The sequence below is a fragment of the Melanostigma gelatinosum genome (genome assembly GCF_949748355.1).
Source record: "Melanostigma gelatinosum genome assembly, chromosome: 3".
Taxonomy (NCBI): domain Eukaryota; kingdom Metazoa; phylum Chordata; class Actinopteri; order Perciformes; family Zoarcidae; genus Melanostigma; species Melanostigma gelatinosum.
In genome coordinates, this window is record NC_136636.1 from 3,084,292 (window position 1) to 3,110,992 (window position 26,701).

Genomic DNA, 26,701 nt, shown 5'->3' on the forward strand with positions numbered 1-26,701 from the left:
GCCCCGTCTCATAGAACACTTTCACGCGACCCCTCTGAAGATTATAGAAGCGAAACATTTCTGTTTTTCGCACACTTCTTCTTTCTTGGGAAACTTTTGCCCCTCTGGCTCTCCCTCAGTTGACTTCCTCTTGTTCTCATGCTCACCAGAACAAGGGTCATATTCTACATTTTTGGGAACACATCAAAACCAACAACGTGTCGCCTTTCTGACTTCGATACTGTGGCTCTAAGTCCCAAGTGTACTGGTTCTACCGAAGACAACGTACGTCTTTACAAACAGCTCACAAATATATAAGTTCATTGAAAAATCAAAAAAGACTCAGTAACTTCGTAAAACAGCTGGTCACTGTAGTTTTTATCAAACGTCTTTCGAACAGGATTGAACCACACCTGGTGCTCGAGTGAGTATTTGTGGAAACAGGACGGTGTGTGTGTGTGTGTGTGTGTGTGTGTGTGTGTGCGTGTGATTTAGTCAAATTAAACGATAGTGTGTGTGTTCATGGTGATGCAGAAACATCATTTCAACATCTCTCTCTCTCTCTCTCTCTCTCTCTCCCTCCGGCTCTCAACAACTTCCCAAAATTTGCAGAACTACATGAAACAGGCTCTGAGGAGAACTTCCGGCGTAGAAGCTGCTGAATCTGAACGTTTTGTCGTCGGCTTTCTGCTCCGGCTGCTGCAGGACTCTGCAGGTTAGCTTTGAAATCACTGAGGTGGGTTTAAATCTTCTGTCAGGTGAGTTTTATATATATATATATATATATATATATATATATATATATATATATATATATATATATATATATATATATATATACTTTGTGTTGATTACAGTTTGAAGTCAATGACATTTGCAAAAGAGGATCTGATGAGTCTTCTTTTTTTAACATCATTGTTGTGAATATACTTTTACATATATTTGTATTTTAATAGAGAATCATAATAAGATCATAATATGACCTCACGTTTCTTTTGTTCACGCAGTTACGGGGCAATGTTTTTGCAATAAATAAATCCTGAACCTCTTTGGAAACAGCACAATTATGTCTTCTGTGTATTACAACTCAGTTATTATGCCTTAAATCGTGAAACAATCTAAAGAAACGCAAGTTGAATTTCTTTGACAATAATTTTGTTACAAAAACTGGAAAACTATTTGTCTTCTCTTCCTTCCTTCCTTGTGTGTCTTTCCTCTCATTTATTTATTTTCCCTGTTTTCTGTCCTTGTCGTCTCTCCCTTCCTCCTCCTGTCAGCTTCTCATCTCTTCTCCTTTCCTTTCTTGTCTCTTTGTTTCCTCTCCCCTTATCCCATTTCCTTTATCTTCTCCTTTTGCCTCCTGTCCTATCATCCTATCCTCCCTCCACCCTTTTTCTATCAATCTTGTCTCTTCCCCACTTTCCCCATCTTCTGTCATTTCTCCTCTTGGACTCTCCTTTTTCCTTTCTCCCTCTTTCTCTCCTTTTAACCTTTCCTTTCCTTCTCCCCTCCTCCCGTCACCTCTCCTTCTCTTGTTTAATCTCTTTTCTTCTCATCTCATTTCATCTTTCCTCCCTTTTTTTCTCCTTGTCTCTTCAAGTCCTTTCCTTCTCTCCTTTCCCAAATTCGGCTCTCCTCTGGTTTTGATCCCCTAATTCCCTCCCATCTCCTTGTTTCCTCTCCTCGTCTCCCGGTCAGGTTCATCATCATGCTCCGTCATTGTTTCCTCGTGATCGGTGCCTTGCTCTCGTTGGCCACACCTCTGCTGTTAGCCGTGGAGACCTGCCAGACAACAGGGATGCACGGGATGCCAGGTGGGTACAGGCCATGTTTGTGTGTTTGCACCTTGTTGTTGTCTTTCGTTTGTTTACCTGTCTCTCCGTCCTCAGGTATTCCCGGGCTGCCTGGCAGAGACGGCCGTGACGGACAGCAAGGAGACAAAGGACAGACAGGTAACCGACACGCACGTCTTCTGATGGTTCGGTTAATCCTTCCGGTTCCTACACATACTAGAGATATACTGGAGAATAGTGAAGGAAAACAAACAAACCCGGATGCCTAGAAGTGGCTTGTTGTTATGTTCAATGATCGGCATGTTGTTGCTGTGAACAGGAGCAGTGCGGCACGGCGGCCTCGGCCCTCAGAAGGGGGAGAAGGGGGAGCCGGGGCTGATGGGGTTTCCTGGCAAACGAGGACAGAGCGGGAAATCGGGAGAACCGGGGGTCCCAGGGATTGGTGGTCCTCCAGGGGAACCAGGAGAATCAGGGTATGTAAACAGAGAAGACTCCTTCATATCTACATCGGTAACTTTTAACATTTAATTAATAAGGTTGTGAGGCAACCACAGGCTGTACATAAGAAGTGGACGTAGTCGTCGTGACTTCACTCATTGGTTCGTGGACTGATGTTTTGAAGCCTCGAGTTTGGCTTTTTGCAACCAGTGAATGGAAGTTACCATATTTGGACGATGGAATAGTGACGTAGTGACGCCGTATACGTCTCTGATTGTGACATGTCAATCACAACGTCATTTACTGAATGAACATCACGCTGTATTGAAGAAGACTTGAAACTAGAGATTGAGACCATAAACTCATGTTTACAATGTTTACTGAGGGAATAAATCAAGAGAGAAGTAGAGTCATTTTCTATAGACTTCTATACAACCAGAGGAGTCGCCCCCTGCTGGACACGAGAGAGAATGCAGGTTTATAACACGTCTGCATCGGCTTCACTGATCAGAACTGGAGGTTGGGGCAACAGTGGTTCAATGGGGATCCACCAGCAGGTTAATCCAGCTCTGAGCATCAGTCTGTGTTGTTGGTTCTGTGGCTGCAGGAACGTTGGAGTCCACCAGCAGGCGGCCTTCAGCGTGGCCAGAGGAACCAACGACTACCCGGACAAATCCAGCGTCATTCGGTTCACCAAAGTCATCACCAACATCAACAATGACTACAACACCGTGACAGGACGCTTCAGGTGAGAAATAACGCCTGTTTTCTCATCATACGGTACAGAATTTGAAAGCAGAGCATTTCTTATTTTGGATGAGGTCACTGTAATGTACAAGAACAAGAAGAAATCAAGTCTACAGCCATGCTAGCTGCCGAAATCTAAACTCGCTGTGGAGACCAGTTTATTTTGAAAATAGCCAAATAGCATTCCTTCAACATTTCCTTCCATCTAATCTTATTTTGAGGATTGCCTCAGGGGCAGCATCATAAAGTCGTAACAAGCTAAAGATAATAAAACATTTCTGTTTGAAGAGATTGAAAGCTGTGGTCAAGCTGCACAACCAGCCAGGAAGAAAGAAAACAACAGAATCCACTTTTGGTGAATTGATTGAGTTCGTGTGTTGCAGGTGTCGCGTCCCGGGAACGTACTACTTTGTGTACCACGCCTCGTTAGATGACCGGCTGTGTGTGCTGATGAAGCTGGACGGAATGCAGCTCACAGCGTTCTGCGATCATCGCCGCGTCAGGAGACAGGTGATAAAACAGGGCGTTGTTTTACATTATTGTGCCAGCAAACAAGTGAATTTAAACTGGCAGCGCTCTGCAAAAAGATGTTCCCTGTAACGAATTTCGACATATTCCAGGTGACGTCTGGCAGCCTGGCGGTCTACCTGTCGAGGGATCAGGAGGTTTGGCTGGAGACCAAAGACTACAGAGGGATGAGAGGAAAACCGGAAGGTTACAGCATCTTCTCCGGCTTCCTGGTGCAACCTCACTGACACGAAACAGCCTGTACTCACTTTTTAATGAACTGTTTTACAGCAAGTCTGAAACTAAAAGCAAAATAAAGTCTTCCCTTCCTTCACACTCAGTATCTCACCTTTGTTTTTTATAAATACATACATATTTCACATTGTATTGTCCCTTCTCTATCCAGGTAAAGCTTCATTGCGATTGAAATCTCTTTTCAACAAGGCAGAATAAAACCATGACTACAACAAAGCCATAATTATCACAGTGATTAATAATAATAATGATTTTATCTTCTCTGTCTGCCAGTAAACAGATCATTTGAACCAATTAAAGACAAATAAACCAATAAAAAACACCAGAATATTTTGTAATTTGTCCTGGAATTTCTTTCAGTCTGATCATAACACTGTGATCTACTTTGCATCTTCATAGTTTGAAGACAGTTGTGTCACAATGTCTGCTTCAGTTGTGTTATTCTATCTGTTCCTATCCTCTACCCGTCCACTAGAGGCATTCAGACTTTCAAACCGGGACCGGTTTCACGACAATCGTAAATCAAATGGCTATTGCAGAAAAAAATATGAATCATAAATCGATTTAAAAAAATGAAGTGCAATCGGAAGGATTATCCCTGAATACAGTTGATTCATTCGGTATTTCAACATTGATTCATACAAACAGCGCGAATAAAGCACAAGTCATCATAGGAAGACATTTGCAGGATTTCCCCAAAAACTAGAAAGTCAAGAAAAAAGCTTCGCGTTCCAAACTTGCAGAAACAAAAAAGAAAACCTGCACGAAATGGAAAGAGGATCCGAGAAGACAGAAAATGACAACCTGGCAAATTTCACAGGATGGAATGATTAAAAATATACATCAGCTCTTTGTTGATAGATACCCGTTGATGAAATTTAATATTTTGTGGAACAGATACTGACGTCCACGAGAACAAGCTGCCAGGAAAACAGCGGCAACAAAGAGGAAGTTCGGAGAAAAACAGAACAAAATGTTAATTCGGAGGAAAGATTTTTTTTATCCGAAGCAGCGATGCTTCATCATCAGTTCTTCATCAGGTGGAGTTTTTCCTGACTTCTTGTTACCATGTTTCACTTCCTCTGATGAGATATTTGTTTCGTCAGATGAATGCAATAAAATAATCACAGATTTACAGGAAAGGACATCAAGCAGAGGAAACTATATGAGAAACCTACTAAAATAAAAACACAAAGAGAGAAAACATCTGAACAACAGAAAGACGAAGAACGTAATTAAGTACATGAACTCAAGTGCTGAAGTACAATTTAAATTCAATTTCAACTTTTTTCCAACTGACGCTCTGTGACGTGACGTCTGTTTTGATTTTGTCGCGTCATCATATTTGTGACTCCAGTCTCCAAGTAACGTGACCCGAGCGAGTCCGCTCCCGACCACAGGTCCACGCTTCAGACTGTAACAAGTACACGTGTGTGAGTATTATCAGCAACATGTACTTGGGAATAAAAGTACTCATAATGCAGAGAAGAAATGGCCCTTGTGAATAAAATACTCAATTTGTTTGTTATTACAGACAAATCAATGTGTGATTATATTTAAATGTTATAGTTGGTCATAGTGGAGCAAATTTGAAGTAATTTATCAGACTGTTTATTTAAGTCAATGCATATTTTACAACAGTGTTTTATAACCGACTCACAACAGGCCTCATCTATAAACCGTGAGAAGAGCGAATTCATGCATGAATTAACATTCATGACCATTTTTACTGCCGTTGTCTTGAAACCAGCAATTAATAAAAGATACGTTTTATAAATCAAAAACTCTGTATTATGCATGTGTTATTGGAAATGTGTGTTAAATACTTTATAAATGAGACCAAATAAATGCATTGAGTCAGAGTTAACAGGTTCTCGTTTTCCTCCTCATTCAAACAAACAGAATGTACGCTACCCTGTCATGTTACATTCAACGCCATAAGTAAGCGACAGTTATCAGAAGGATACGATCATTCAGGCTCCTCGTGCGGCTCAAACCTGTTCGGCAACTATAAATGTCAAATGAAAGACGACGGAAGAAACTTATTTATCATAAAACCTCCCTGCGACCCACCGACGGGTCCCGACCCGGTCTTTGGGAAAGTTTTAAAACATATTCCTTGTACGTAAAAATAAACTCCAGCTGTCAGATAAATGTATTGCAGTGAAAAGTGAAATATTTATCTAAAAGCAGTACGTGAGTATCTGTACCTTCATTCATTCCACCACTAACTGGAGGTGACTTGTTTCAGTCATCAAGTCAGTCGATCAGAATCCTACAATCATTACTGTGAACACCAACATGCTCTCTTGACCTGTTTCACTTCCTGATTATTTTTGTGTGGTTTTCTTTCCAGACTGAGCTGCTGCCGTCGCTGAACAGCTCTTCATCTCGGCTCTCCATCAGCGGATCTCTCCACCACAACACCAAAGGCTGCAAATGGTGAGACGTTTAATGTTCGACAGAACCAAAGAACAGGCAAAGAAAGAAATGTGTGGATGTAGACCGAGAGGGGAGAGTCTCGTATTCTGCATTGGTGGTACCAGAAGTGGACGGTCATTGTGTTTAACTTTTAAACATAGTCGAGTTTAAGTTGTTGTTAGAGTTTTTGTCTGTCTAAGGTTTAAAATGTCTTAAATTTAAATGCACAAATGTATTTTCTTTAGCCATTCATTTGTCTTAAACTTAATTTTAGATCTTGATTTTAACATTGTACATTGTATCGTGTGTGTGTATGTATATATATATGTATATATATATATATATATATATATATATATATATATATATATATATATATATATATATATATATATATATACATATATATATATATATAAAACAATGTTTCTTCAAGTGTTGGTGTGTGAGACTTGAGTGTTTGAGTTTAAAGTTCATGGTCCTCCTTAGTCACAAAAACAGGATTCTGTGTGTATCTGTGTGTTGACTCAGGCCCCCCGGTGGCTGAGCTGCAGTACTGCAGTGTTTCTGCTCTTGGTTCACATCACTCCAGCCGTCACACAGTCCTGCTACGGGGGAGGGATCCCCGGGATACCCGGCACCCATGGGCCCAACGGCAACAACGGTGCCAAGGGAGAGAAGGGGGACCCTGGTGAGCTCGCACCGGACACAAGGACATATCAGCTACTTTTTAAATGATCGTTTTAATGTGAATCTCACTAATGTGTCGTTTTAATGTGAATCTCACTAATGTGTCGTTTTAATGTGAATCTCACTAATGTGTCGTTTTAATGTGAATCTCACTAATGTGTCAGTGTTACTGAGCAGTTGTTGATTGAACTTAGTATGTTAAGTTTAATCAACATGTTTTCTCAGGTTCAGTGAACTCATTTTCACGACTCATGAGCCGACTTTGAATAAATTATTCGAGTTTGAACTTACGTTTTTACGTAGACGTCAAAGGGACAGTGAGTAGGATACTGTGCCACCTTAGTGTCAGTTCACAGTAACAAGTGTGTGTCTGTATGAGCAGGTGAGGCAGGTCAGCCTGTCAGGGGCAAGAAGGGGTTGCCAGGTCTGCAGGGCCCCCCAGGACGGCCTGGGCTGAAGGGGGACTTGGGTCTCCCTGGGCCTCCCGGTTCTCCAGGCCGTCTGGGGGAGAAGGGAAGAGCCTTCAACCCGTCCAACCAGCAGAAATCCTTCTTCTCCTACAAACGGGAGATACCACAAACACCAGATTTGGACACCGCCATCAACTTCAACAGGTCAGTGCTGTGGACGGTTAACGCCACAGAGCATGAGAGGTATTTCATGTGATGTATTAGAAAACCACTTGTTTTACTGCAGCAGGGTCTGACAGTCTTCCCCGCTCAGTCCTGGTTCTCCCGTGTCTGCCAAATCACCTCTTTCAAAGGCAACAATCGGCAGTTGCGTGACTTGTTATTTACGGTAGTTTGATTGTTTAGTTTCCCCCTCTGATTGGCTACCACTCGTAGCTTTCTTTTGAGAATTTGTTCTGTTTATTTCTCATGACCAGGATTGGTGGAATGTTGGTTGGGTTAATTATTTCAACTCAGATGTGGATGTTTTCATCAGGATAGATTCAGATATAGTATAAATTCTTTTAAAATCTTCCCTCAGTGAGATTTTGGACCTGGACGAAGAGTTTAAAGGACACTCGCTGACAAACGGGACGTTCACGTGCGTCATCGGAGGGATCTATTTCTTCAGTTACCACGTTTCAGCAAAGAGCAGAGTGAGTCATCTGTTGGTGTCTTTCTGGTTTGTCTGTCTCCTTCTTTTCAGATTTTTTGATTTGCTTAATTTTGTCCTCAAGAGACGGATTCAGTCATTTAAAGTTGACATGAACTCTTCAACCTGCTATAATATTGAAATACTGCTCACACCTTAAAGCATGAATATTAACAGTAATGATGTAGCATTTAGAAAGCTAAAGCAGAAATTTACTTTTACTTCGGTACATTTTTATAAGCAGGACTTGAATGATGTTACATTGTGGTACTTCTACATTCTCCTTTCTATTGGTACGCCCCAAAATAAGGAGTAACTTTTCGTAGTATATCGTACGAACCATCGTATGAGCACACGTTGCGTAAAGACGTCCTGAAAAACGTGACGTAATACAAACAAAATACGTCTCAAGCGTCATCTTTTGAGGAGACAATGTCTCATTTTGAGGATGTTGGTGCTCCAGACTGTCTTTGCATTCTACTTTGCATACAATCTTTCTGTCCAGATCTGAGTTCTTCTGTGTATTCGAACCGTCACAGGTGTGTCTGAAGCTGGTGAAGGGCAGCGACAGCGACCTGACGCTGTGCGACTCATCCGAGGGCTTCCTGGTCACCTCCGGCTCGGCGGTCCTGGAGCTGCTGGCCGGGGACACGGTCTCGCTGCAGGCGACCCGGTACAACCACCTTGTGACGAGCCAGGGCAGCACCAGCCACATCTTCACCGGCTTCCTGATCTTCCCGACCGCCTAGAGATCCAATAAAATCCACCCGTCCTCCTGGTCCATTCAATCATTGTTGGTGACATCACAGACTTTTTATGAAACATATCTTTTCTGTAACAGTGCACACATCAGCAGAATTAATAAAGATTGGCTCAATAGTGCTGCCTTTAAGGACTATATCAGCGTTTTTGCATGAACTACTAAAAGTGTGTATTTTGCATTCCTGATTTTCCAAAACATACCATGATGTTCGCAACCTTTCCGACAGCCAGTGGTGTTTACTTGTTTTTCTGTAGAATAAATTCACCAGCTTTATTCTATGATTTTAGAGCATTTTTAAGGTACAACCTGTAATCCACATATGATAGCCTTGTGTTTTTATAATCTGTTTTGGGATTTTTTTTTTTTTATTACAATTTTCTTGTGAACAGTTAATATAGGATATTAGGTGACTCATCCACAGACCGTCTATAAGAAGTAGACGTAGTCACAGTGACGTCATTTATTGGTTTGTGGACATTTTGAAGTCTTGAGTCCGGCATTTCGTCCCGTCGCCATTTGGTGTTCTTTTGCAACCGGAAGTGACGCGAGAGGGTGGAACTCAGTACAACTGAAAAACTTTTTTTTCAGTTTACTAAATGAATATCATGCTGTGTTGAAGAGGACTGAGTCGCCCCCTGCTGGTCAGCAGAGATAATACACCTTAAAGACTGTTATTAGCTTCATTTTTAAAGACATTTTTAGATCTGTTAAACACTTACTAGAGCTCGTAATGAGGATTAATCCGCTGCTGAAAATAGTCCACAACAAAAAACCGAGGACACTTTAAGTCAAAACACTTACGTGTAAACACATCTGGGACCAAGAGGAAAGAAAACAGAACATATGAGCTTATTTCAATATTAAATAAGTTTAACCTTTATTTAGTAATACATCCTTACAACAGGAACAAAACTACACTGCTCGGCTGAAGAATAATGTAGTTACTGCTATTTATGTTGGTGTGGTGTGCAACACTTCCTCCAGTGGCTCGCTGGTTAAAAACACAGAGGTATCAAGTGAACATCTTTCTGACTGATACCAGGCCAGGTGTTCATTAATTATCCATCACACAGTATCGGGTTGGACACTTTACCATCCACACGGCTGTGAGGTAAACAGGAAGTAGAGGATCATCATTCACACAAAGACCCCGTCATACATATTACAATATATCTTTAAAACGTGTAATATCTAACCAATCACTGCTCTTCGAGTTGTCTGACACAGGTGTTTAAATCAAACCACTCAAACACAAAAAAGTAGAGGGCAAAACAAACAAAAGAATGTGAGTTTCAATACAACTTCTGTTAAATAACAGATTACTAAGATTTTATATCGTGCCTCCAGAAGTTGCTAACACCCCCCCCCCCCCCAAATGACTTGAGCTGGTGGCACAATTGGGATTAAAATCAGGGTCTTAAAACAAACAAAAACCCGTTTGCTTGAGCTACGCGCTCACTAAAGACCGCCCCCTGGTGGTTGGAGGCCAAACTTCAGCCCAGCTCGTCAGTGGCTGACGGGCTGCTGAACACGCCGTTCCTGGCGTAGAAGGTGTTCTTCACCACCGACGACTTGGCGCGGGACGGAGTCCTGTAATCCAGCGTGTGGTCACCTGAGGATGCAGGTCGAAAATAACTTCACAACAAAGTGAGAATGTGTAGAAATATGAAAACAGAAACACAGATATATGTTTTTAATCTGCAGGTAAATCGAGAGCTGATTCAACATACATTTACAACAAACAAACACATTTACAAACTTAGTTGGACATTTTTTATCCAGAATTTCACATTTCCAGCAACAAGTCACATGACAGAATAAAGAAAGGGAAAGTTTAGTGGACTTATATATTGATGGTGATGAGTTGCCCCCAAGGTAATGTGCAATACTGGAACTAGTTCAACCATTGTTGTCCCCATTGGTCACTTAAACAAACAAAAATAATAAAATAGGGTCCAGGTTTAAAAACACAGAAGTTACCCTTCAACCCATTCTCCATTGCTGCAGGCGGGAGGGAAGCAGGCGGGAGCGAAGCAGGCGGGAGGGAAGCAGGCGGGAGCGAAGCAGGCGGGAGCGAAGCAGGCGGGAGCGAAGCAGGCGGGAGCGAAGCAGGCGGGAGGGAAGCAGGCGGGAGGGAAGCAGGCGGGAGGGAAGCAGGCGGGAGGGAAGCAGGCGGGAGGGAAGCAGGCGGGAGGGAAGCAGGCGGGAGGGAAGCAGGCGGGAGGGAAGCAGGCGGGAGGGAAGCAGGCGGGAGGGAAGCAGGCGGGAGCGAAGCAGGCGGGAGCGAAGCAGGCGGGAGCGAAGCAGGCGGGAGGGAAGCAGGCGGGAGCGAAGCAGGCGGGAGCGAAGCAGGCGGGAGCGAAGCAGGCGGGAGCGAAGCAGGCGGGAGCGAAGCAGGCGGGAGCTAAGCAGGCGGGAGCGAAGCAGGCGGGAGGGAAGCAGGCGGGAGCGAAGCAGGCGGGAGCGAAGCAGGCGGGAGCGAAGCAGGCGGGAGGGAAGCAGGCGGGAGGGAAGCAGGCGGGAGGGAAGCAGGCGGGAGCGAAGCAGGCGGGAGCGAAGCAGGCGGGAGGGAAGCAGGCGGGAGCTAAGCAGGCGGGAGCGAAGCAGGCGGGAGCGAAGCAGGCGGGAGCGAAGCAGGCGGGAGCGAAGCAGGCGGGAGGGAAGCAGGCGGGAGGGATCAGGCGGCGGCTCTCACTCACCCAGCCTCCAGCCGTACTCCCAGGACGAGAGCAGAGGAAAGTCAAACTTCTCCTCCGGTCTCATGTGGCCACGTTTCTGCAGGTAGAGCTTCCGCCCTTTACCCTGCAAGAGAACGCTTAGTTTAAAAACGACTGTTCAACACGTTACGTTTCAACTTAAGGGCAGAAATACTTGAATTCCGACCAACCGAATTATGAAATATCTGTCAGCTAAATGTCTTCATAGAAGCAGTTCCATTAGCTCCATTTACACTTTGGATACAATTGAAATCCTATTTTTGCAAACTGTAACAATTGAAGACACTGTGGTTCATGCATATGTTACGGCTGAACGTGTTCCCTGTGCTGTCGTCCCTTTCTTGCCTCTCTAGAAGCTCTGCCTCTGGTCTGTTGAACTGCTGAACTTGCAGGCCCTCAGCTTATGATTTTGTTTTGCCTCGTGTTTTTATGGCAATAAATCCTATGGATTTGTTTTAAAGAGTGTCTTCTGTGGTTGATTTGGCTTCAGTGGTTGTCTGTGAAGTGAAGTTTGCTCTGCCGTTTGTAAGTAGCTTCATGTGCAGAGACGAGTATCCAGCTGCACCTCGTTTAACAATGCAGCACACCTGGACAGAGCTTCCAGAGAGGGACGACAGCACAGGGAACATTTACAGCCAAAACCCAGAATAGTTACGGATTTAGGACTAAAAAAGTTCAATTACATGGAGCAAGTAATTAAAAACTGAAAAGTTAAGACAGCTGGGAACCTGCTACCCTCATGGAAACAACAGATTTGGACATTTTAAACCAAACATGTCCGGTTTAGTGCGACAGGGATTCGTACGTGGTGCGAGGAGTCCTGGTAGAGAGAGAGTCTGGTCTGAGGAGAAACTGGCCTCATCAGAGGGGCCACATTGAGAGGGCCGTCTCCTTCCAAAGAGACCACAGGAGGACGAGGAGGCGCAGGAGGAAGGGCGCTCCGCTTCTCGGTTGTCCTGCTGGCGGGAGGCAGGACCGCTCTGGTGGGCGGAGCACAAACACGAGATCATCAGGAGTCCGCGCGATACACTTGAATGACTTCACAGAGTTTTAAACAGAGCTTGGAAATACTTTTTGATTGATAACAGAGCTGCAGTTTTAGATGAAAACTCTTTGCGACGGTTTAATGAAGCAGCTCACCGCTCGTCAGCGGGCAGACGGGGCGGCTGTGTTGGCTCTGTGCCGTCGTCGTTTTTTGGGGGCTTGCAGCAGGAGGGGTAGAGGTCGGCATAGCGGCTCCTCCAGGTCAAGCGGGTCAACATCTCCTTCTGGATCTGCTCCCGGTAGCAGTTCTGGCTCTGGGTCGTCAGCATCGCCTGCCAGAAAAAAAGCTTAATTTAGCAACTCTGTGTGCACAGTTTGACACTGTTTTACATTGACTTCCATCTTTTCGAGACCAACGGAGCCAGAGTTGAAATTTTTTGGATAGGTGGATTTTGTTCCTCTACCCTGCTTTATGGTCTGTGTGACTCACAATGGACCATAATGTATTAAATGAACATCATGCTGTATTGAAGAAGACTTGAAACTAGAGATTGAGACATAAACTCATGTTTACAATGTTTACTGAGGGAATAAATCAAGAGAGCAGTAGAGTCATTTTCCATGAAGTGGACCCGCTCCCCATGCAGATATTAGAGGCTCATTCGAAGCTAAATACAACATAACTCGTCTTCGTTTGAGGTGATTATACACTCATGAAACATAGTTATGTGTGTTATATTCAGTGCTACACACTGTTCCTTTAAGACAGATTTAAACATATGTAAAGACCTGAACTCTCACTTGGACATGAATGCAGGTCGTTATTTTCTTTCGTGTCCTGGAGAGGAACCCGTGGACATGGAAATAAAGAGTGTTCACTTATCAGTATGGTTCATTTCAAGTTTAAATAAAGTTGAAAAAACAAAAGAGAATCCACCAGAAACACAAACCGATCTCTCTCACCAACAAAAGAGGAAAATGTTTTTGAAAACCTGACTCCTGCCTCGTTCAGACGGCAGAGACTGAAGTCTCTTCATGAAACGATTCGACAAGATAATCGTAAAATATCTTCATTTACCTTTTGTTGTGCTTGAAGCAGAGCTGTGCAGGGTCGGCTTCTCACCGTGGAAATTATGTGGATCAGATAACATTGTGTAACCCAAGGAAACACCCCCCCACACACGAACCTTTGATGAACAGCGACCCCTGTGGCTACAAATGGTAATTGTAACACATTAAAAGATTCTCTTTAGTTTCTTTAATAATGCTCTCTCCCTGATTTCACACACACACACACACTTCTTTTAAGTGTCTAAAATGCATTTTGCACAGCAGTACCCTCTTTCCTCCCGTCTGGTTTCCGTGTGTAAGACTTTCGACCTGCTTTGCATCTTCAATCATGAAACGGAGCTGAAGTATAAAACATGCGTCGCTACGAGACGAGCTGTGGTAATAAACAGAACAGCGTTGATTCGGAACTGATAAAACCTTTATTTCACTTTAAATTGTCTTTTACATTTTTGTCCTGTTTATAACATGAAAGGTGAAACTAGAGTTGGATTTTTTTTTTAAAAGACAAACACAAATCTAGCATTACTTCAATAACCAGGGAGGGGGGGGGGAGGTGTTGGAAGGGTTTTCTTTTTTTTGGTGTTCTTAAGCTAAATCTAAATTTTCACAACCACGTGCGCGCTAAGCAATAAAACCGTCACAGAAGCTAACTTTTTTTTTGTTGAGTTTTTTTTGGGATTATTTGTTTTTTCCTTTTTTTATTTTAAGCAGAATACTGGTCAGTAAAAACAAAAGTATTTGAGATACCAGATATACAGACAGGCTCGATGCCACATTCACTACTGCAGGGGATCCGTTTGTTTCCTTATAAAGCGTAGAATAGAATAACTGACTTATTGTTCAGCTAACGAGAAAAAGAGCAGCGGGGGGGGGGGGGGGGGGGGCGGGGGGTCGTTTTTATTTGTTATTTTTACCTTTTGAACTTCAGTGCATGAAAACATTTGTCGTCAGCTAAAGAAACGGAACAAAACATTGAGACACGTGACTTCTCTACACCTACAGAGTGGAATGTGGAGATGGTGAGTGACGAGGTTGTTGTGACACTGAGTGGACCGGCCCTCTGATTCTCACCCTTTGGGTTTTAAACTGGACCTTTAACTGACGGATTGTTTTGTTTCCTTCTTCTGAATGAGGCCCAAAAGATAAAAAAGGCTCCTCGAAAAAGAGTCGCCTCGACACGAACACGTGTTTTATGAATTTTAGATCCAAGCGACACGTTCTCACTTCCGCTCACAGATGATTGGCTGATCGGCTGCCGGGGAGATTCGGCTCCTTTCATGCACGAAAACATTGTGGACTCGAAGTAAAGGGGACACTTAAGAACACCGCTTCCTCATCCAAAAATATAAGATGTTATTTTACAGTTGAATCAATTTAAATAAGTCAACTTGGTTAAACCTAAAAATAAAGCCCTCGTTGGATTTGGTTACGAAGACGTAAATTTTTGACGTAAAGATTTAAAAGACAACAGATTCCGTTTCCAACTCACCTTTTATTTTGAAGGGCAGTTAGCTGAACTGTGTCAGATCACAGGAAGACAAACTGGTCTAACTGTATTTTGGAAATGAGGAAGCGTCGTTCCAGAGTGAACAACGCTCACGTGTAGATTTACGTGGTGATGAATGACGGCGGGCCATCTTGTTGGAAGATCATTCAGCAATAAGTGGAAACTTTCTGTAGACTTTAGGAGGTAGAAGAGGTGGAAGAGGGGGAGGGGGGGTCCAAAAAATAAATGTTGAGGACAGCAGCTGACTGTAACGGCTTCAAGGTTTTCATTGCAAGCACAGGTGTTAACTAACGACGACAGACAAAAAAAACTTTTGTTTCTCCAAAAGACAGATTTACAGTTAAGCTCTAAAAATGTGTTTACAATTTTACAGTTCTCAAAAACCAGAAAGAAGAGAATTTGATTTGTTACACAAAGAAAATAAAAAAAGAAAGAAAAAGGGGAAATGAGCACGTTTTAGGAGTTTACATTTCGGGACAGCAGCGCTGATGTTGATCCAACGGTCCGCTTGTCTTCTCAAACATTTAGATGGAATGTATGAATTTTGTTGTTTTATTACGTTTTCAAATCCGTTGGCGTTGAATAAAACTCTGGGCCTCAGTTAGAGAGTAAAACACAAACAGGTGAGTGTTGGACTACAGCAGGTGAACCGTCAGTGTCACAGTACGGCCTCGTGGGAGGACCTTCTGTATGACCCTCAGCTCTAAACACACCCTCCCTCCGAGTACAGGGCCGTTTACCATCAAAACGAGGAGCAAGGTGGAGGAAGAACTAAGCATCACAGTGTTTGTTGAAAATAAACGGACAGTTTAATAACCTTTATGTAATTGTTGTTTCGTTTAAAGTGGAATAAAACCAGCCATTTGCCAGTAACACTAAGAAAAAAAGCCAAAAGAGAAGGGATGGACAACTAAGCGTTAACTCACTAGAGCAAGGAGGAAGGGAAGGAGGGAGGGGACAACTATATAAGTGCGTTAACTCAATAGAGCGAGGGAGGAGGGGGGGCACTAAGGAGAGAGGGAAGAGGACAGAGGGAAGAATGGAGGAGATTAAAAAAAAACATGAATTAATTTGGATCATTTTGGATAAAACCCCTCGCTGCGTGCTAGAAGACTAGACTGACCCGTGGGTTTGGTCAGTCCTGGAGTGCCATGACCAGAGGGGGGTGGGGGGGGGGGGGGGGTGGGGGAGGATTTTAGGGTGATGGAGCAGTTTCTCCCCCCCCCCTCCATTTATTTTACGATCCGTCTGTGGAGGTCGGGTACTATTCATGCTGTTGGTTATACAGAAGGGCGGGGGGGATGAACGGGGGGGGGGGGGGGATGTGTTAATGTGTACGAAGAGAAGGAAGAAGAGGAGAGAGAGAGAAAGAGAGACCAGAGGAGGAGGAAGAAAGAGGGGTCGTAGGTCAACAGTGAAGTGCGCTAGTTCTCTCCGTCGCCGGTTTCGCCCTCGTCGCACTGGTTTTCTGATGTCCACAGCTGGGGAACAAAAAGAGAAATATTTGGATTACTTTAAATACAGCAACAATAAGTCACTCTTCTTCACTGAGGTACGATTCTGTAGAACCTGTTATCAATAAATCCTCTGAAGAGACCAACAATGAATACATCCTACGGACAAGTACATCTCATTCATTACCCCGAGTGGTACTTTGCAGTACTGCAGGGAGCACTTGAGATTAGTTTATAAATGTAAAAAATATAAGTTACGTAAAGTTCCCAAAACAATTATACCACAAGGTAAAACTTGGAGAAACGCTGCACCAGAGCACCAAATCCGCCACTGAAAATAGTCCAACAAATGCACAACTTCTCTCCCGTTTGCTACAAACCACCGTGTTCAGCTGCTTTCATGAGATTTGCTGACAGTAAAAATATCAAGTACATCACCAGTTCATGTTGTAGTTTATACAACATTAAACTGTATATAGTTGTGTTTTAATCTACACATTGGAATGACAGGTGTGCCTGGTTTCAGACGGTTCAACACAAAACAAAGAGCTGAACTGGTTCAGTATCTCTCATGAGTTACATCACCGTCACTGTATCTAAAGACTCTTCTCTCCAACGGCTGCTGTCCGATGGTTTTGTTGCGGCCACTTTCTCCTTACACCTCATCTTCACTATTGTTATCCTGTTATGGACCGCTTCATGTTTTCTATTATTATTATTTAGCACATCTGCACAGAAACCGTGGCTGTACATTTACACGCGTCAATACAAAACATCCTTCATATTCTCTGATCAGCAGTGGTTACTCACAGTGAGGTTGTCCCTTAATAGCTGCATGATCAGTGTGCTGTCTTTGTACGAGTCCTCGTTCAAGGTGTCGAGCTCGGCGATCGCCTCGTCGAAAGCCTGCGGGGGGGGGGGGGGGGGGGGGGGGGAGAGAGAGTTAGTGATTCTTAAAAACACATTTACATGAAGGTTAGGTTCGTCTCGTTTAATGAGTTCATCGGTTTGTTTGCTCTGTGTTCTCAACATGTAAAGTAACCAGGCAACAACCTCTGGTTCTGTTGAGTGAAGCCGATGCTGAAGTGTCTTAAAGCTGCATTCTCTCTAGTGTCCACCAGGGGGCGACTCCTCTGGTTGTATAGAAGTCTATGAGAAAATGACTCTACTTCTCTCTTGATTTATTCCCTCAGTAAACATTGTAAACATGAGTTTATGTCTCAATCTCTAGTTTCAAGTCTTCTTCAATACAGCATGATGTTCATTTAGTACATTATGGTCCATTTAGAGTCACACAGACCATAAAGCAGGGGATGCTTTAGGGCGGGGCTTGCTGTGATTGACAGGTCGCTACCAGAGTTATATATACGGCGTCTCTACGTCACTCCTCCACAGTCCAAATATGGTCACTTATGTTCATCGATTGCGAGAAAAAAAACATGGCGACGGCCGTAATCCAAGATGGCGACGAAATCCCCGAACTCGAGGCTTCAAAACATCAGTCCACAAACCAATGAGTGACATCACGATGACTACGTCCAGTTCTTATAGACGTCTATCAAAGTAACATGTAGCATCCTTTTAAGCGGATTTTAAGGTATCAAATTAAGTACTCTTGGTATCAATATCACTTTAAGGGTAATCTTCAGGGTACTGGCACCTTCAACTCTACCCAGCTCCATAAAGCTCCAGGTATCCAGCAGAAGTCACACATTAAAAATGCTGTAACTTTTGGGTGCTTTCGCTCTTGAGTTGCAATTTTAAAAAGTCGCCCCAAGCTGCCAAAAAGACAGCGCTCTGTCTGATCATAACACCATAAAAGAAAAACTCCTAACGTGAACGAACACAAAGCGTTGTGCACCCACCTGCTTGGCCAGAGTGCAGGCCTGCTCGGGCGAGTTGAGGATTTCGTAGTAGAAGACGGAGAAGTTGAGGGCCAGGCCCAGCCGGATGGGGTGTGTCGGCTGCATGTCCTTCTTGCTGATGTCGAAGGCGTTCTGGTAGGCCTGCTGAGAGTTCTCCACCGTTTCTTTAACACAAAAACACAACGCTCAGTCACACCGTCATAACAATGTGAACATTATTACGACACACGTTACATAAACCTGCAGTGAATGTCCTCTTGATGGCAGCAAACGAGGCTAAAAGGCTAGAGTCACGTAAGCAGCTCTGTGAGGCTGCACTCAAGCTAAATGCTAACGGCACGCTAACACAGGCAATGTAAACCAGCTGATGATGAGCTAGCATGTTTAGAAGGTGTGTTTACCACGTTCAGCGTCTTAGGTTAATGCATCAGTGTGGTAACGTTTGCCAATTCAGCATTAAATACAAAGTACAGCTGAGGCTGATGATGCTGCGAGATGGAAAGTCACTACAATTCATCCTGAAGACGATATGAATATCTGTACAAAATGTCTGTTTTCAATGGTACTTTTTGGAGAGTGGAAGTATCTTCTGATGGCTTTTGGTAAAACACATTTAAAAAAGGGAGCTGGAAAATGTTCACTTTACTGTAAATGTTTACTGAGTTCTGTTCATTAAAAGGAATATTAACCCCGGAGCTACATCGCAAACAGCACCGGACTTTTGTTTGAGCAAAGAAGAAAATTACCCAGGTGCCCCAGCCCTGAGCCAACAAGCATCGCTCTGCACAAGCTGTCCAATAGAAAGACACTGAATCAACACCGTGACCACCTCCGGGTGATGAAAACACACTCACCCTTCTTTGAGTCCCCAGAGGCCACCTCCGACAGGTATCTGAAGTAGTCTCCTTTCATTTTGAGGTAGAACACCTTGCTCTCCGGCTGAGACGCATTGGGAATGAGGAATTTGTCGAGCAGATTCTGAAACGCACACAAAGACCACCGGACGGGTTTATACACAGAAACATATTTACATATTTAAACATATTTAAAAAACCAACAGGTCAGCAGATTCTGTACGTTATACTTACAAAGTATGAACTCTTTCATGCATTCAATAGATATAGATATAGATAGATATAGATATATATAGAGATATAGATATATAGAGAGATATAGATATATAGATATAGAGAGATATAGATATATAGATATATATATATATACACACACACAAAGAAATAAACCGGGAACGTCCCGACCACAGCAGCAGAAGAAGAACGGTGAAATCACAGACAAGAGCGCACAACATACACAACAGTGGGTCATACCTGACGAGTGACAGTGGTTATGTCTGTCTATACTTTGTCTTTTCACCATGAATATTAGGGTGTGACCCGCAGCTTCATTAATTTCAATGCATTATGACGTCACCCGACAAAGACCAATCGAACGCACGCACACATCCCAGGTTCATTACTTCTCATGGACATCGTGTGATTCTAGCGTTTACATCAGAGCTAATGCATCCGGTCTCGTGCCATCGTGAGCACTTGGTAGAGTTTGGCCAGCTGACGAGCCTCTAAACTCATAAATGTTTCACTCAAAACTGGACTTTCTGGATCGTACTTCATGTTGTTTTCACATCCATCCAAAGAAGCACTTCATGGTTCCCTCGAAAGACCAGCCTGAGCTTAACATCTTCTAAACAAGCTCAGTAAACGTGTTTTGGTGTTAATTCAAACCAGATTTATTCTACTTTAGAGGGTATGATTTCAATTTTGTTTCATATTTATTCTCACTATTAGCGACGCCAAGATCTCCCTCGTTGCCAATGTTTTGGTACATTTTATAAAAATGAAGTAAGTTTAATGTAAAAATGAAACACCAGAGTGTGGTTTATATTTTGTACTACCTTCATCATTTGAAAGTGTGAGACAAAAAGCAGAAAACATTCAGACTTTTAGTTTGACAGCTCTTAGCAGCTGCTATAAGCGACGTAATTAGAAAAAACAGTGTGATCATCGCCCCCCCCCCCCCGTACCAGCACATCCATGCAGATCTCTTGGAGTTCAGTCTCGATCTTCACACGGTACTCTCGGGCCATCAGCTGTTTCTTCTCGTTCCCCTCAGTCTTCTGCTCGATGCTGGAGATGACGCGCCAGGATGAGCGGCGGGCCCCCACCTGATGACGTCAACAACATCACTTTAAAATCTCACACACAACGGCATAAACAGCTGAAATAATACTCATTTAGTACGATAGAATGATAGTACGCTATTCTCCCATCGCAACAGGTGAAACGTACCGAGAACGACCGCATCGACATCAATGAAACCTGGATGATAAATAGAGCAGCAGTGCTGAGGCTGCTCTTATATAATTTGTGCTTTTATAAATAGACGATAAAATCTTCATGAAAAAGGCTCCTGTAACAGAACATACTGACGACTACGACCATTGACGAGCCGGGAGACGCTCCCAGCTGACAGCTATTAAAATGCACAATAAGAAGGTGTTTATTATTGGTGACATGCTCAATGCAACGCTTCCTTACATGCACAAGTGGAGCAGCTCATGAAGTTCTCCGAAAGACAAATGAAAAATAGATGTGATCTTTATTAGTGGACAATATTCAGTTAAAATATAAACGATCGGGAGATTTGCATTAATGATTCCTAGTCGCCGGCCCCTGGTAACGCTACACTGTTATCAAACATAACTAAAAGTACTAATGCATTATCCACTCTGCTGCTGTAATCCTGCAGACGTGCCTGCTGCGGGACTAATAAAGGATCATCTCGTCTCTTATCTCCATACATTTATTCTTTATTATTACGAGGACAGTTTTAATCTTCAGCTCAGTTCTATGGAGAAAACATACCTGTGAAACATTTATTAATCAATTTAACAACGCATGAACCGTGAGCTCTGCATTGAAGCAAATCATTAGCCGCCTGCACAGTTCCATCTACACATTTGGTGTGAATTAATAACAACAAATAAAAGGAAGGTGTGAGCCATCAGATGGATGCATACCACGTTCTTGTAGGCGACAGACAGCAGGTTGCGCTCCTCGTTGCTGAGCTCCAGGCCCTGCTCCGTCACGGCCTTCATGGCAGCCGCCATGTCGTCGTAGCGCTCGGCCTGCTCGGCCAGCTTGGCTTTCTGCACCAGGTCGTTCTTATCCATTTTTTTAGGCTGCAGGGGAAGAAGAACAAGAGGGGAAGGAAAGACCAGAGTCAGTGTTTGGACTTAGGATCTACCATTTACCAGCTGGAACGAAAAAAAGGCGAGACAAGAGAGTAGAGAGGCGACGAGAACGATACAAAGACCAGAGAGACCGCGATATAAGTAGAGCATGCCGAAGATGGAGAATATATTAAGAGAAAAGGGAGGCCACGAGTGCGAATAACCAGAGTGTTGGGCTAGAAGCTCAAGCATCCATATAGATGTTGTACGTGAATATTAGGATATTAAAATATACCAGAAGGGATGTCAACAGCTTAAAAACAGTAAAATCAGACGTAGCACTTTGAAATGTGCCAAAACTTCAGCAAAAAGATCTTTTTGTATTTCACACCATTTTAAACATTCACCAGTTAGTTACCCGTTAACGGGAAGCAAAATTAAACCAAAACCGACATCCCTATGTGCAAGCAAAGACCTTCCAGCGCCTCGTTGAATGTCAAAAACCCTTTCAATAAAAGGTCCCCCAGTTATCACGTCCCCGAGGGCTTTTTCTACTCGCAGGATGAATCTGTAGGTCTAAGTAGGCCACAGCCACCATCTCACATCTACCCAGTAACTCTCCACTGTGGGCTTTTACTGGCTGCGTTGATTAACCTGTACATCCCATCACATCGTTTAAAACTGCTTAAGAATGAACAGATACACAAGAAGGTAAATATGCACCAACACCAGAATACAGCTGTACCCTCACATCTGCACGACAACAAGTTGGATATATTTCCAGGTGAGAGCAGCAGCCACCCTTCTTCCACCAGAGGGACATGTATTCAAACACCACCTTGTTGGAGCTTACCTGAATTCTGACCACCCTGTCGAAAGGAATGAGGACGGGGTTTCCCTACGGAGGGCAAAAGAGGTCATCTATAAGCTTGATGTATTGTTCTGTTCTTTCCTACATATGATGCTACATAGTGAACGACAAATCTGTGTTGAAATCAGCAGAGAGAGAGATAGCCAACGTTAGCGGTTAGCAACCGGTGGGCTATGAGCCAACGTTAACAGAGGTTGCTTTGGCGATACTAAATTTAAAATTCAAGAGAAAATACTGTATTCAACCTCTTCAAAGCAGTTCTCTAAAAAACATTGCGGCAGGTTTTACTCTTGGAAACACGTGTTTTTTTATTGCATTCACGTCTTTACCCCCACAGCATGACATGTCACCACCAGGCATCAGGCTGAAGTGCAGGGCCCGGCTTCAGCCTGACTGTCACAAAGACCCACTTTCCTCCTTCTGACTTGTTTCAGCATTTACGGTCTTCTTGCAGATGCTCGGGATAAACTAGGCTTTTAAAAATATTTTTCATATACGATCTTCTGCACTCCAAACGTTATTTAGTATATAATGTTAAAAAAATCATATTATATCATGCAAATACAAAGCACATCATGAAGTCTAGCTCAGCACCACCAGATGGCAGCCGTGTTTTCACCATGACATTCAATAGAGCTGGTTCAACTGTGGCTCTGATGTTATAATACATTTAATTCATGGCGTCAGATAAGCGTTTTTTCTTTTCTTCAATTGGTTCAACTATTACTAAGGCAATTCAATTGTTTTTGTATGAATTTGGGATCAATATAATGAAGCAACTTCATTCATCTGCCATTTAAATTGCCGGATTAGAAAAGTATCGATATTTATGACAGCAGGACTGCAGCCCTTGCACCCGACTGAAAAGATGGAAGCGGACAAACAAAACTCAAATATTTTGGTTATTCACAAAGTTAGATCCTGCAGCCTCTCTCATACACTTCCTGTGGTCTGCAGGGTAATTATTGGTCTCTCAGCACACCAGTGGCACAGTTCCAGTGCTGATTCAAGAAATCAATTATTTGTGGATATTGAGTGCGGTTCCATTCTTTCACCTAAAAACAAAATGCATTATAGCATCATTATACATTCAGATACCCATTTCCAGGACACTGATTAGGAAGAAATCCCTCAGATTTTCATTATGTCAACAGCTAAACTACTGTTCAGTTTCATCGATCTGAAAGTGAGAGGGGTTTTATCACATTACATCAGTTTTAAGAAAAGAAACACACCCACATCATGATCATAATGTAAATCAATAGTCAAGACACCATTTGATTTTGAATTGAAATACCCGAACAAATTATAATAATTATGGGAAAGGTGGTGTTTACTTTATGTCTGACAAACATTTAAAATAAACTCAGAATTACCGTGTCTAACCTCTTCATGTCATTCAGTCAAACGATTGGCAGAAAACTCAGCAACTTCAATTACACCTTCGGAAAGTGGAAGGTTCAGGTGAGTCCACCAGAGTTTAACTTTTACTATAAAAGGTTCCAGCATGCTTAAAACTTTACACCCCGATAAACATCCCCACACTCATGAAAAAAGCATTTTATAATCGAGTATGAAAAGGGTGGCTACGATTTAATAGATTTCACTCCTCTTAAACATACGTGTTATTTTAATTAAAATACCTCTTCAGGTGTTCTCATCTCTCAGGGTTAATCGTCTAAATTATTTTAGTTTTATTGACATGGTTTTTATTGCGGCCACTGAGTTAATCACTGAGGTTTTGCTGATAAAGAACTTATGACGTTGACAGGTCATTAAATAAGCACAAACAGGAACGCGTGCCCAGTGTGAAAATGAAAATGGTGAAAGCTTTTTTTCAGCATCGATGAAAAGGAAGTGAATCTTCAGAGGCTGTCTGTTGCATTCGCACAGTGATGTCATTTCGACAACCGTGTTATGCCTCCGAAGCTAATTAGAGTTAGCATTTAGCTCAAACGCCACTCATTGTGGTTATTAACAAGTAATGGTTAAGATAAGCATAATCAACCGCCTCACGTCGGTTAAAATTGATCAAAGTATGGCAATTTCATCACACTACCATCGTCTGGCACGGTACCAACACCACCAACGTTACAACCGTTCCCATCTTACGTTATAGCTAGCTGACTACTAGGTTAACAGGCGTATGCGCACCGAGAGAGAGAGAAACAAAAATGGGGTACACCACCTTCAACAGTCGGCACGAAAAAAATAAAATAAGACAGTGAACTTTTTTGCCCCCCCCCAAGCACGTTTAGAAACAAGCCCACCAGGCCGTGAGATGTTCCGGTCATGTCGGTTATAGTCGGCCTGCCATCAAACTACGCCCTCCTTGTCGCATTCCCCTGCGGAATTTTTAAGATGGAGAGATAGATTACCGCTAGCATTAGCATGCTAACAGAACGTCATATAGCACGGAGGTCGGCTTTTTAGCTAACCTGTTAGCTTAGCTAGCTAGATAACGGGAGCTGACCCAGTTCAAATCGGAACAGCGATACATTAAATGTGCCGAGCTACGAACTGAAATAGCGTAATGATTTAAATACGGCATGTGTTCCAATTTCTCCGCTGTCCTCTGTCGGTTGTGTGATATGGAAAATAATTTAAATCGTATTTTGAGAGGAAACTCCCGGTGAAATACGGAGGGTGTGTTAGCATCCATGTCGTTTCACTACGCCATAACGGAGCTAAGCTAAAGACATTAAGTTATTCAATTACGCTGTTTCTGCGAAGAATGAGGTCGAGACATATGTCGGGTTGTTCTGGGTGTTGTCAGTAGCTCAGTACTGTAGCTTTGCATTATCCACCATGCAATGTACTGGCTGTACTTTAGCATTGCCTGCTAAAAAAAAGAAGAAGAAATGCTGCTTTCTCGACGGCTACGCTGTCAAAATGGCCAAACTTGCCGCTTCCTTCTCCCTCCCTACACGGTCGCGTGGTCCCGGGCCTTCAAAAAAAAATAATCAACGCTCTAAAAGCACGTTATAGAACACAAAGAGCACACGAGACCTTTCGACCGGTGGTTTTTTAAGGGTTATTTATCGCTATTTTTGGGCCACAAAGTCTCGGCCTAAAAATCCTCGCAACCCAGCCCCAAAACCCACAATAGGCACCTTCCGCCGCATAGGAAAGGAATGGGGGGGCCAACCGCTGGGGCTTTTTACCTTTACAGCCCCCCCCCCCCCAAAAAGAAAGTGTGTCCTCACGCTGTGATACAAGACAATAATCGAGTATTATTTAGGTGAACTCACATTTTAAAGCGAACAAGGAAATCCCGATTTTATTCTCTGAAACGATGGGAGTTTATCAAGCCGTCCTCCGCTCGCTGCTCAGGGTATTCAGGGCAGTACCACTTCCGCCTTTGCTCTGACACTTCCGCTTCCTCTAAAACCCCACCCCTCCCCCTCCCAGTATCCATGGCGACCGAGCCAGGGGGTTTCCTGAGCATCTTGCGAGGGGCTTTGACGTCAGAGACAGAAGACCATGGCAACCAACCGCTACGGGATGACGCCGGTCTCCGTGGCAACTGTCTCCACGAGTTCACCATCGTGTCAGCTGACACAGCGTTGTGTGGGTTTTTTAAATTTTTATTATTATTAAATATTTTCTAGTCAAACCCTCAAAGCCCATCATTAACAATCAGTAATTAAAAATATATATATATTTTCCACATGCTTTTCTCAGATTTATTTGTGAATTTTATAATAAAAACATATTTAAAAATAGATTTGAACAGATACAAAAGCTAAATAATTAAAAAGTACATTATCATCATATACTTTTCATTGTTCGATGCAGGCCATTTTAGTAGAGGCATTCAATATTACAACAGCATTGACAACTTTTTAGTGTTACTCTTGGACAGCGATTTGTTTTCCCTTCACTGGCATCCTTTGATGATATACGTAGAGCTGCGTCCTGGTGGTGCAATGAGACAGCAGCCTGCACTTATAGTAATAATAATAATAATAATTTTATTTATATAGCACCTTTAAAATCAGAGTTTACAAAGTGCTTTGACAGGCAAAGAAAAGCAAGACAAGAATAACAATAACAGAAAGCTCAGTGACACAGTTGATACGATACAAATAAACGAAGTCACTTAAATACATTCTCTGCCCCATTGGGATGCTTGTTATGAACTTCAGCAGCTCATCTTCACCATTCAAGGATCAAAGGATCATTTATTGTCATTTTTCAAAACAGGGATGCACGACGGAATTCAGTTGTAGCCCATTTATAACACAAGAAACGCACGACAAACAAAACAAATACAGTAGAATGTAAACAGCAGCAAGTAAATCATTTCTCTGGGGCAGATAATATGTCCAGATAATATGTCCGACAT

At 43.0% G+C, this 26,701-nt stretch overlaps 4 protein-coding genes across 6 annotated transcripts; 2 read left to right on the forward strand and 2 right to left on the reverse strand.

Moving 5' to 3' along the window:
- The first annotated feature begins 578 nt into the window (after positions 1–578).
- Positions 579–3,800, forward strand: LOC306775798 (complement C1q subcomponent subunit C-like). Of its 2 annotated transcripts, none has more exons than XM_079266310.1 (7): positions 579–715; positions 1,678–1,793; positions 1,869–1,931; positions 2,092–2,245; positions 2,818–2,958; positions 3,341–3,467; positions 3,578–3,800. In XM_079266310.1, the coding sequence occupies exons 2-7, from the start codon at positions 1,688–1,690 to the stop codon at positions 3,710–3,712; spliced, it is 726 nt and encodes a 241-aa protein (XP_079122436.1). In that variant the 5' UTR covers positions 579–715; positions 1,678–1,687; the 3' UTR covers positions 3,713–3,800. The 2 variants fall into 2 exon arrangements, with proteins under 2 accessions (XP_079122436.1, XP_079122437.1); XM_079266311.1 differs by having other exon boundaries at positions 631–737.
- A 2,219-nt stretch (positions 3,801–6,019) lies between these two features.
- LOC306797664 (complement C1q subcomponent subunit B-like) lies at positions 6,020–8,967 on the forward strand. Of its 2 annotated transcripts, none has more exons than XM_079297047.1 (5): positions 6,020–6,161; positions 6,672–6,831; positions 7,213–7,444; positions 7,821–7,935; positions 8,471–8,967. In XM_079297047.1, the coding sequence occupies exons 1-5, from the start codon at positions 6,159–6,161 to the stop codon at positions 8,678–8,680; spliced, it is 720 nt and encodes a 239-aa protein (XP_079153173.1). In that variant the 5' UTR covers positions 6,020–6,158; the 3' UTR covers positions 8,681–8,967. The 2 variants fall into 2 exon arrangements, with proteins under 2 accessions (XP_079153173.1, XP_079153172.1); XM_079297046.1 differs by having other exon boundaries at positions 6,081–6,161; positions 6,642–6,831.
- A 597-nt stretch (positions 8,968–9,564) lies between these two features.
- Positions 9,565–12,828, reverse strand: LOC306797818 (protein SPMIP1). Its single transcript, XM_079297254.1, has 4 exons — positions 12,552–12,828; positions 12,217–12,391; positions 11,394–11,496; positions 9,565–10,306 (listed from the first exon to the last, which is right to left on the reverse strand). The coding sequence occupies exons 1-4, from the start codon at positions 12,722–12,724 to the stop codon at positions 10,188–10,190; spliced, it is 570 nt and encodes a 189-aa protein (XP_079153380.1). The 5' UTR covers positions 12,725–12,828; the 3' UTR covers positions 9,565–10,187.
- A 1,038-nt stretch (positions 12,829–13,866) lies between these two features.
- Positions 13,867–25,732, reverse strand: LOC306797597 (14-3-3 protein beta/alpha-1). The gene is made up of 7 exons (XM_079296949.1): positions 25,605–25,732; positions 21,330–21,491; positions 20,334–20,474; positions 19,147–19,270; positions 18,293–18,456; positions 17,238–17,333; positions 13,867–16,454 (listed from the first exon to the last, which is right to left on the reverse strand). The coding sequence occupies exons 2-7, from the start codon at positions 21,480–21,482 to the stop codon at positions 16,398–16,400; spliced, it is 735 nt and encodes a 244-aa protein (XP_079153075.1). The 5' UTR covers positions 21,483–21,491; positions 25,605–25,732; the 3' UTR covers positions 13,867–16,397.
- Positions 25,733–26,701: the final 969 nt, after the last annotated feature.

What these genes read in the sequence shown, in the direction of transcription:
- LOC306775798 (XM_079266310.1), top strand. Translation starts at nt 1,688, where the DNA reads ATGCTCCGTCATTGTTTCCTCGTGATCGGTGCCTTGCTCTCGTTGGCC. An exon ending in AGGAGACAAAGGACAGACAG is followed by an intron (nt 1,932 to 2,091) that starts GTAACCGACACG and finishes TGCTGTGAACAG; the next exon opens with GAGCAGTGCGGCACGGCGGC. An exon ending in ACCGTGACAGGACGCTTCAG is followed by an intron (nt 2,959 to 3,340) that starts GTGAGAAATAAC and finishes CGTGTGTTGCAG; the next exon opens with GTGTCGCGTCCCGGGAACGT.
- LOC306797664 (XM_079297046.1), top strand. An exon ending in ACCGCCATCAACTTCAACAG is followed by an intron (nt 7,445 to 7,820) that starts GTCAGTGCTGTG and finishes ATCTTCCCTCAG; the next exon opens with TGAGATTTTGGACCTGGACG. An exon ending in ACGTTTCAGCAAAGAGCAGA is followed by an intron (nt 7,936 to 8,470) that starts GTGAGTCATCTG and finishes GAACCGTCACAG; the next exon opens with GTGTGTCTGAAGCTGGTGAA.
- LOC306797818 (XM_079297254.1), bottom strand. Translation starts at nt 12,724, where the DNA reads ATGCTGACGACCCAGAGCCAGAACTGCTACCGGGAGCAGATCCAGAAG. An exon ending in CGTCTGCCCGCTGACGAGCG is followed by an intron (nt 12,392 to 12,551) that starts GTGAGCTGCTTC and finishes TCCGCCCACCAG; the next exon opens with AGCGGTCCTGCCTCCCGCCA. An exon ending in GGAGTACGGCTGGAGGCTGG is followed by an intron (nt 10,307 to 11,393) that starts GTGAGTGAGAGC and finishes CTGCATCCTCAG; the next exon opens with GTGACCACACGCTGGATTAC.
- LOC306797597 (XM_079296949.1), bottom strand. Translation starts at nt 21,482, where the DNA reads ATGGATAAGAACGACCTGGTGCAGAAAGCCAAGCTGGCCGAGCAGGCC. An exon ending in CTGTCGCCTACAAGAACGTG is followed by an intron (nt 20,475 to 21,329) that starts GTATGCATCCAT and finishes TGACGTCATCAG; the next exon opens with GTGGGGGCCCGCCGCTCATC. An exon ending in CTCTGGGGACTCAAAGAAGG is followed by an intron (nt 18,457 to 19,146) that starts GTGAGTGTGTTT and finishes TTTGTGTTAAAG; the next exon opens with AAACGGTGGAGAACTCTCAG.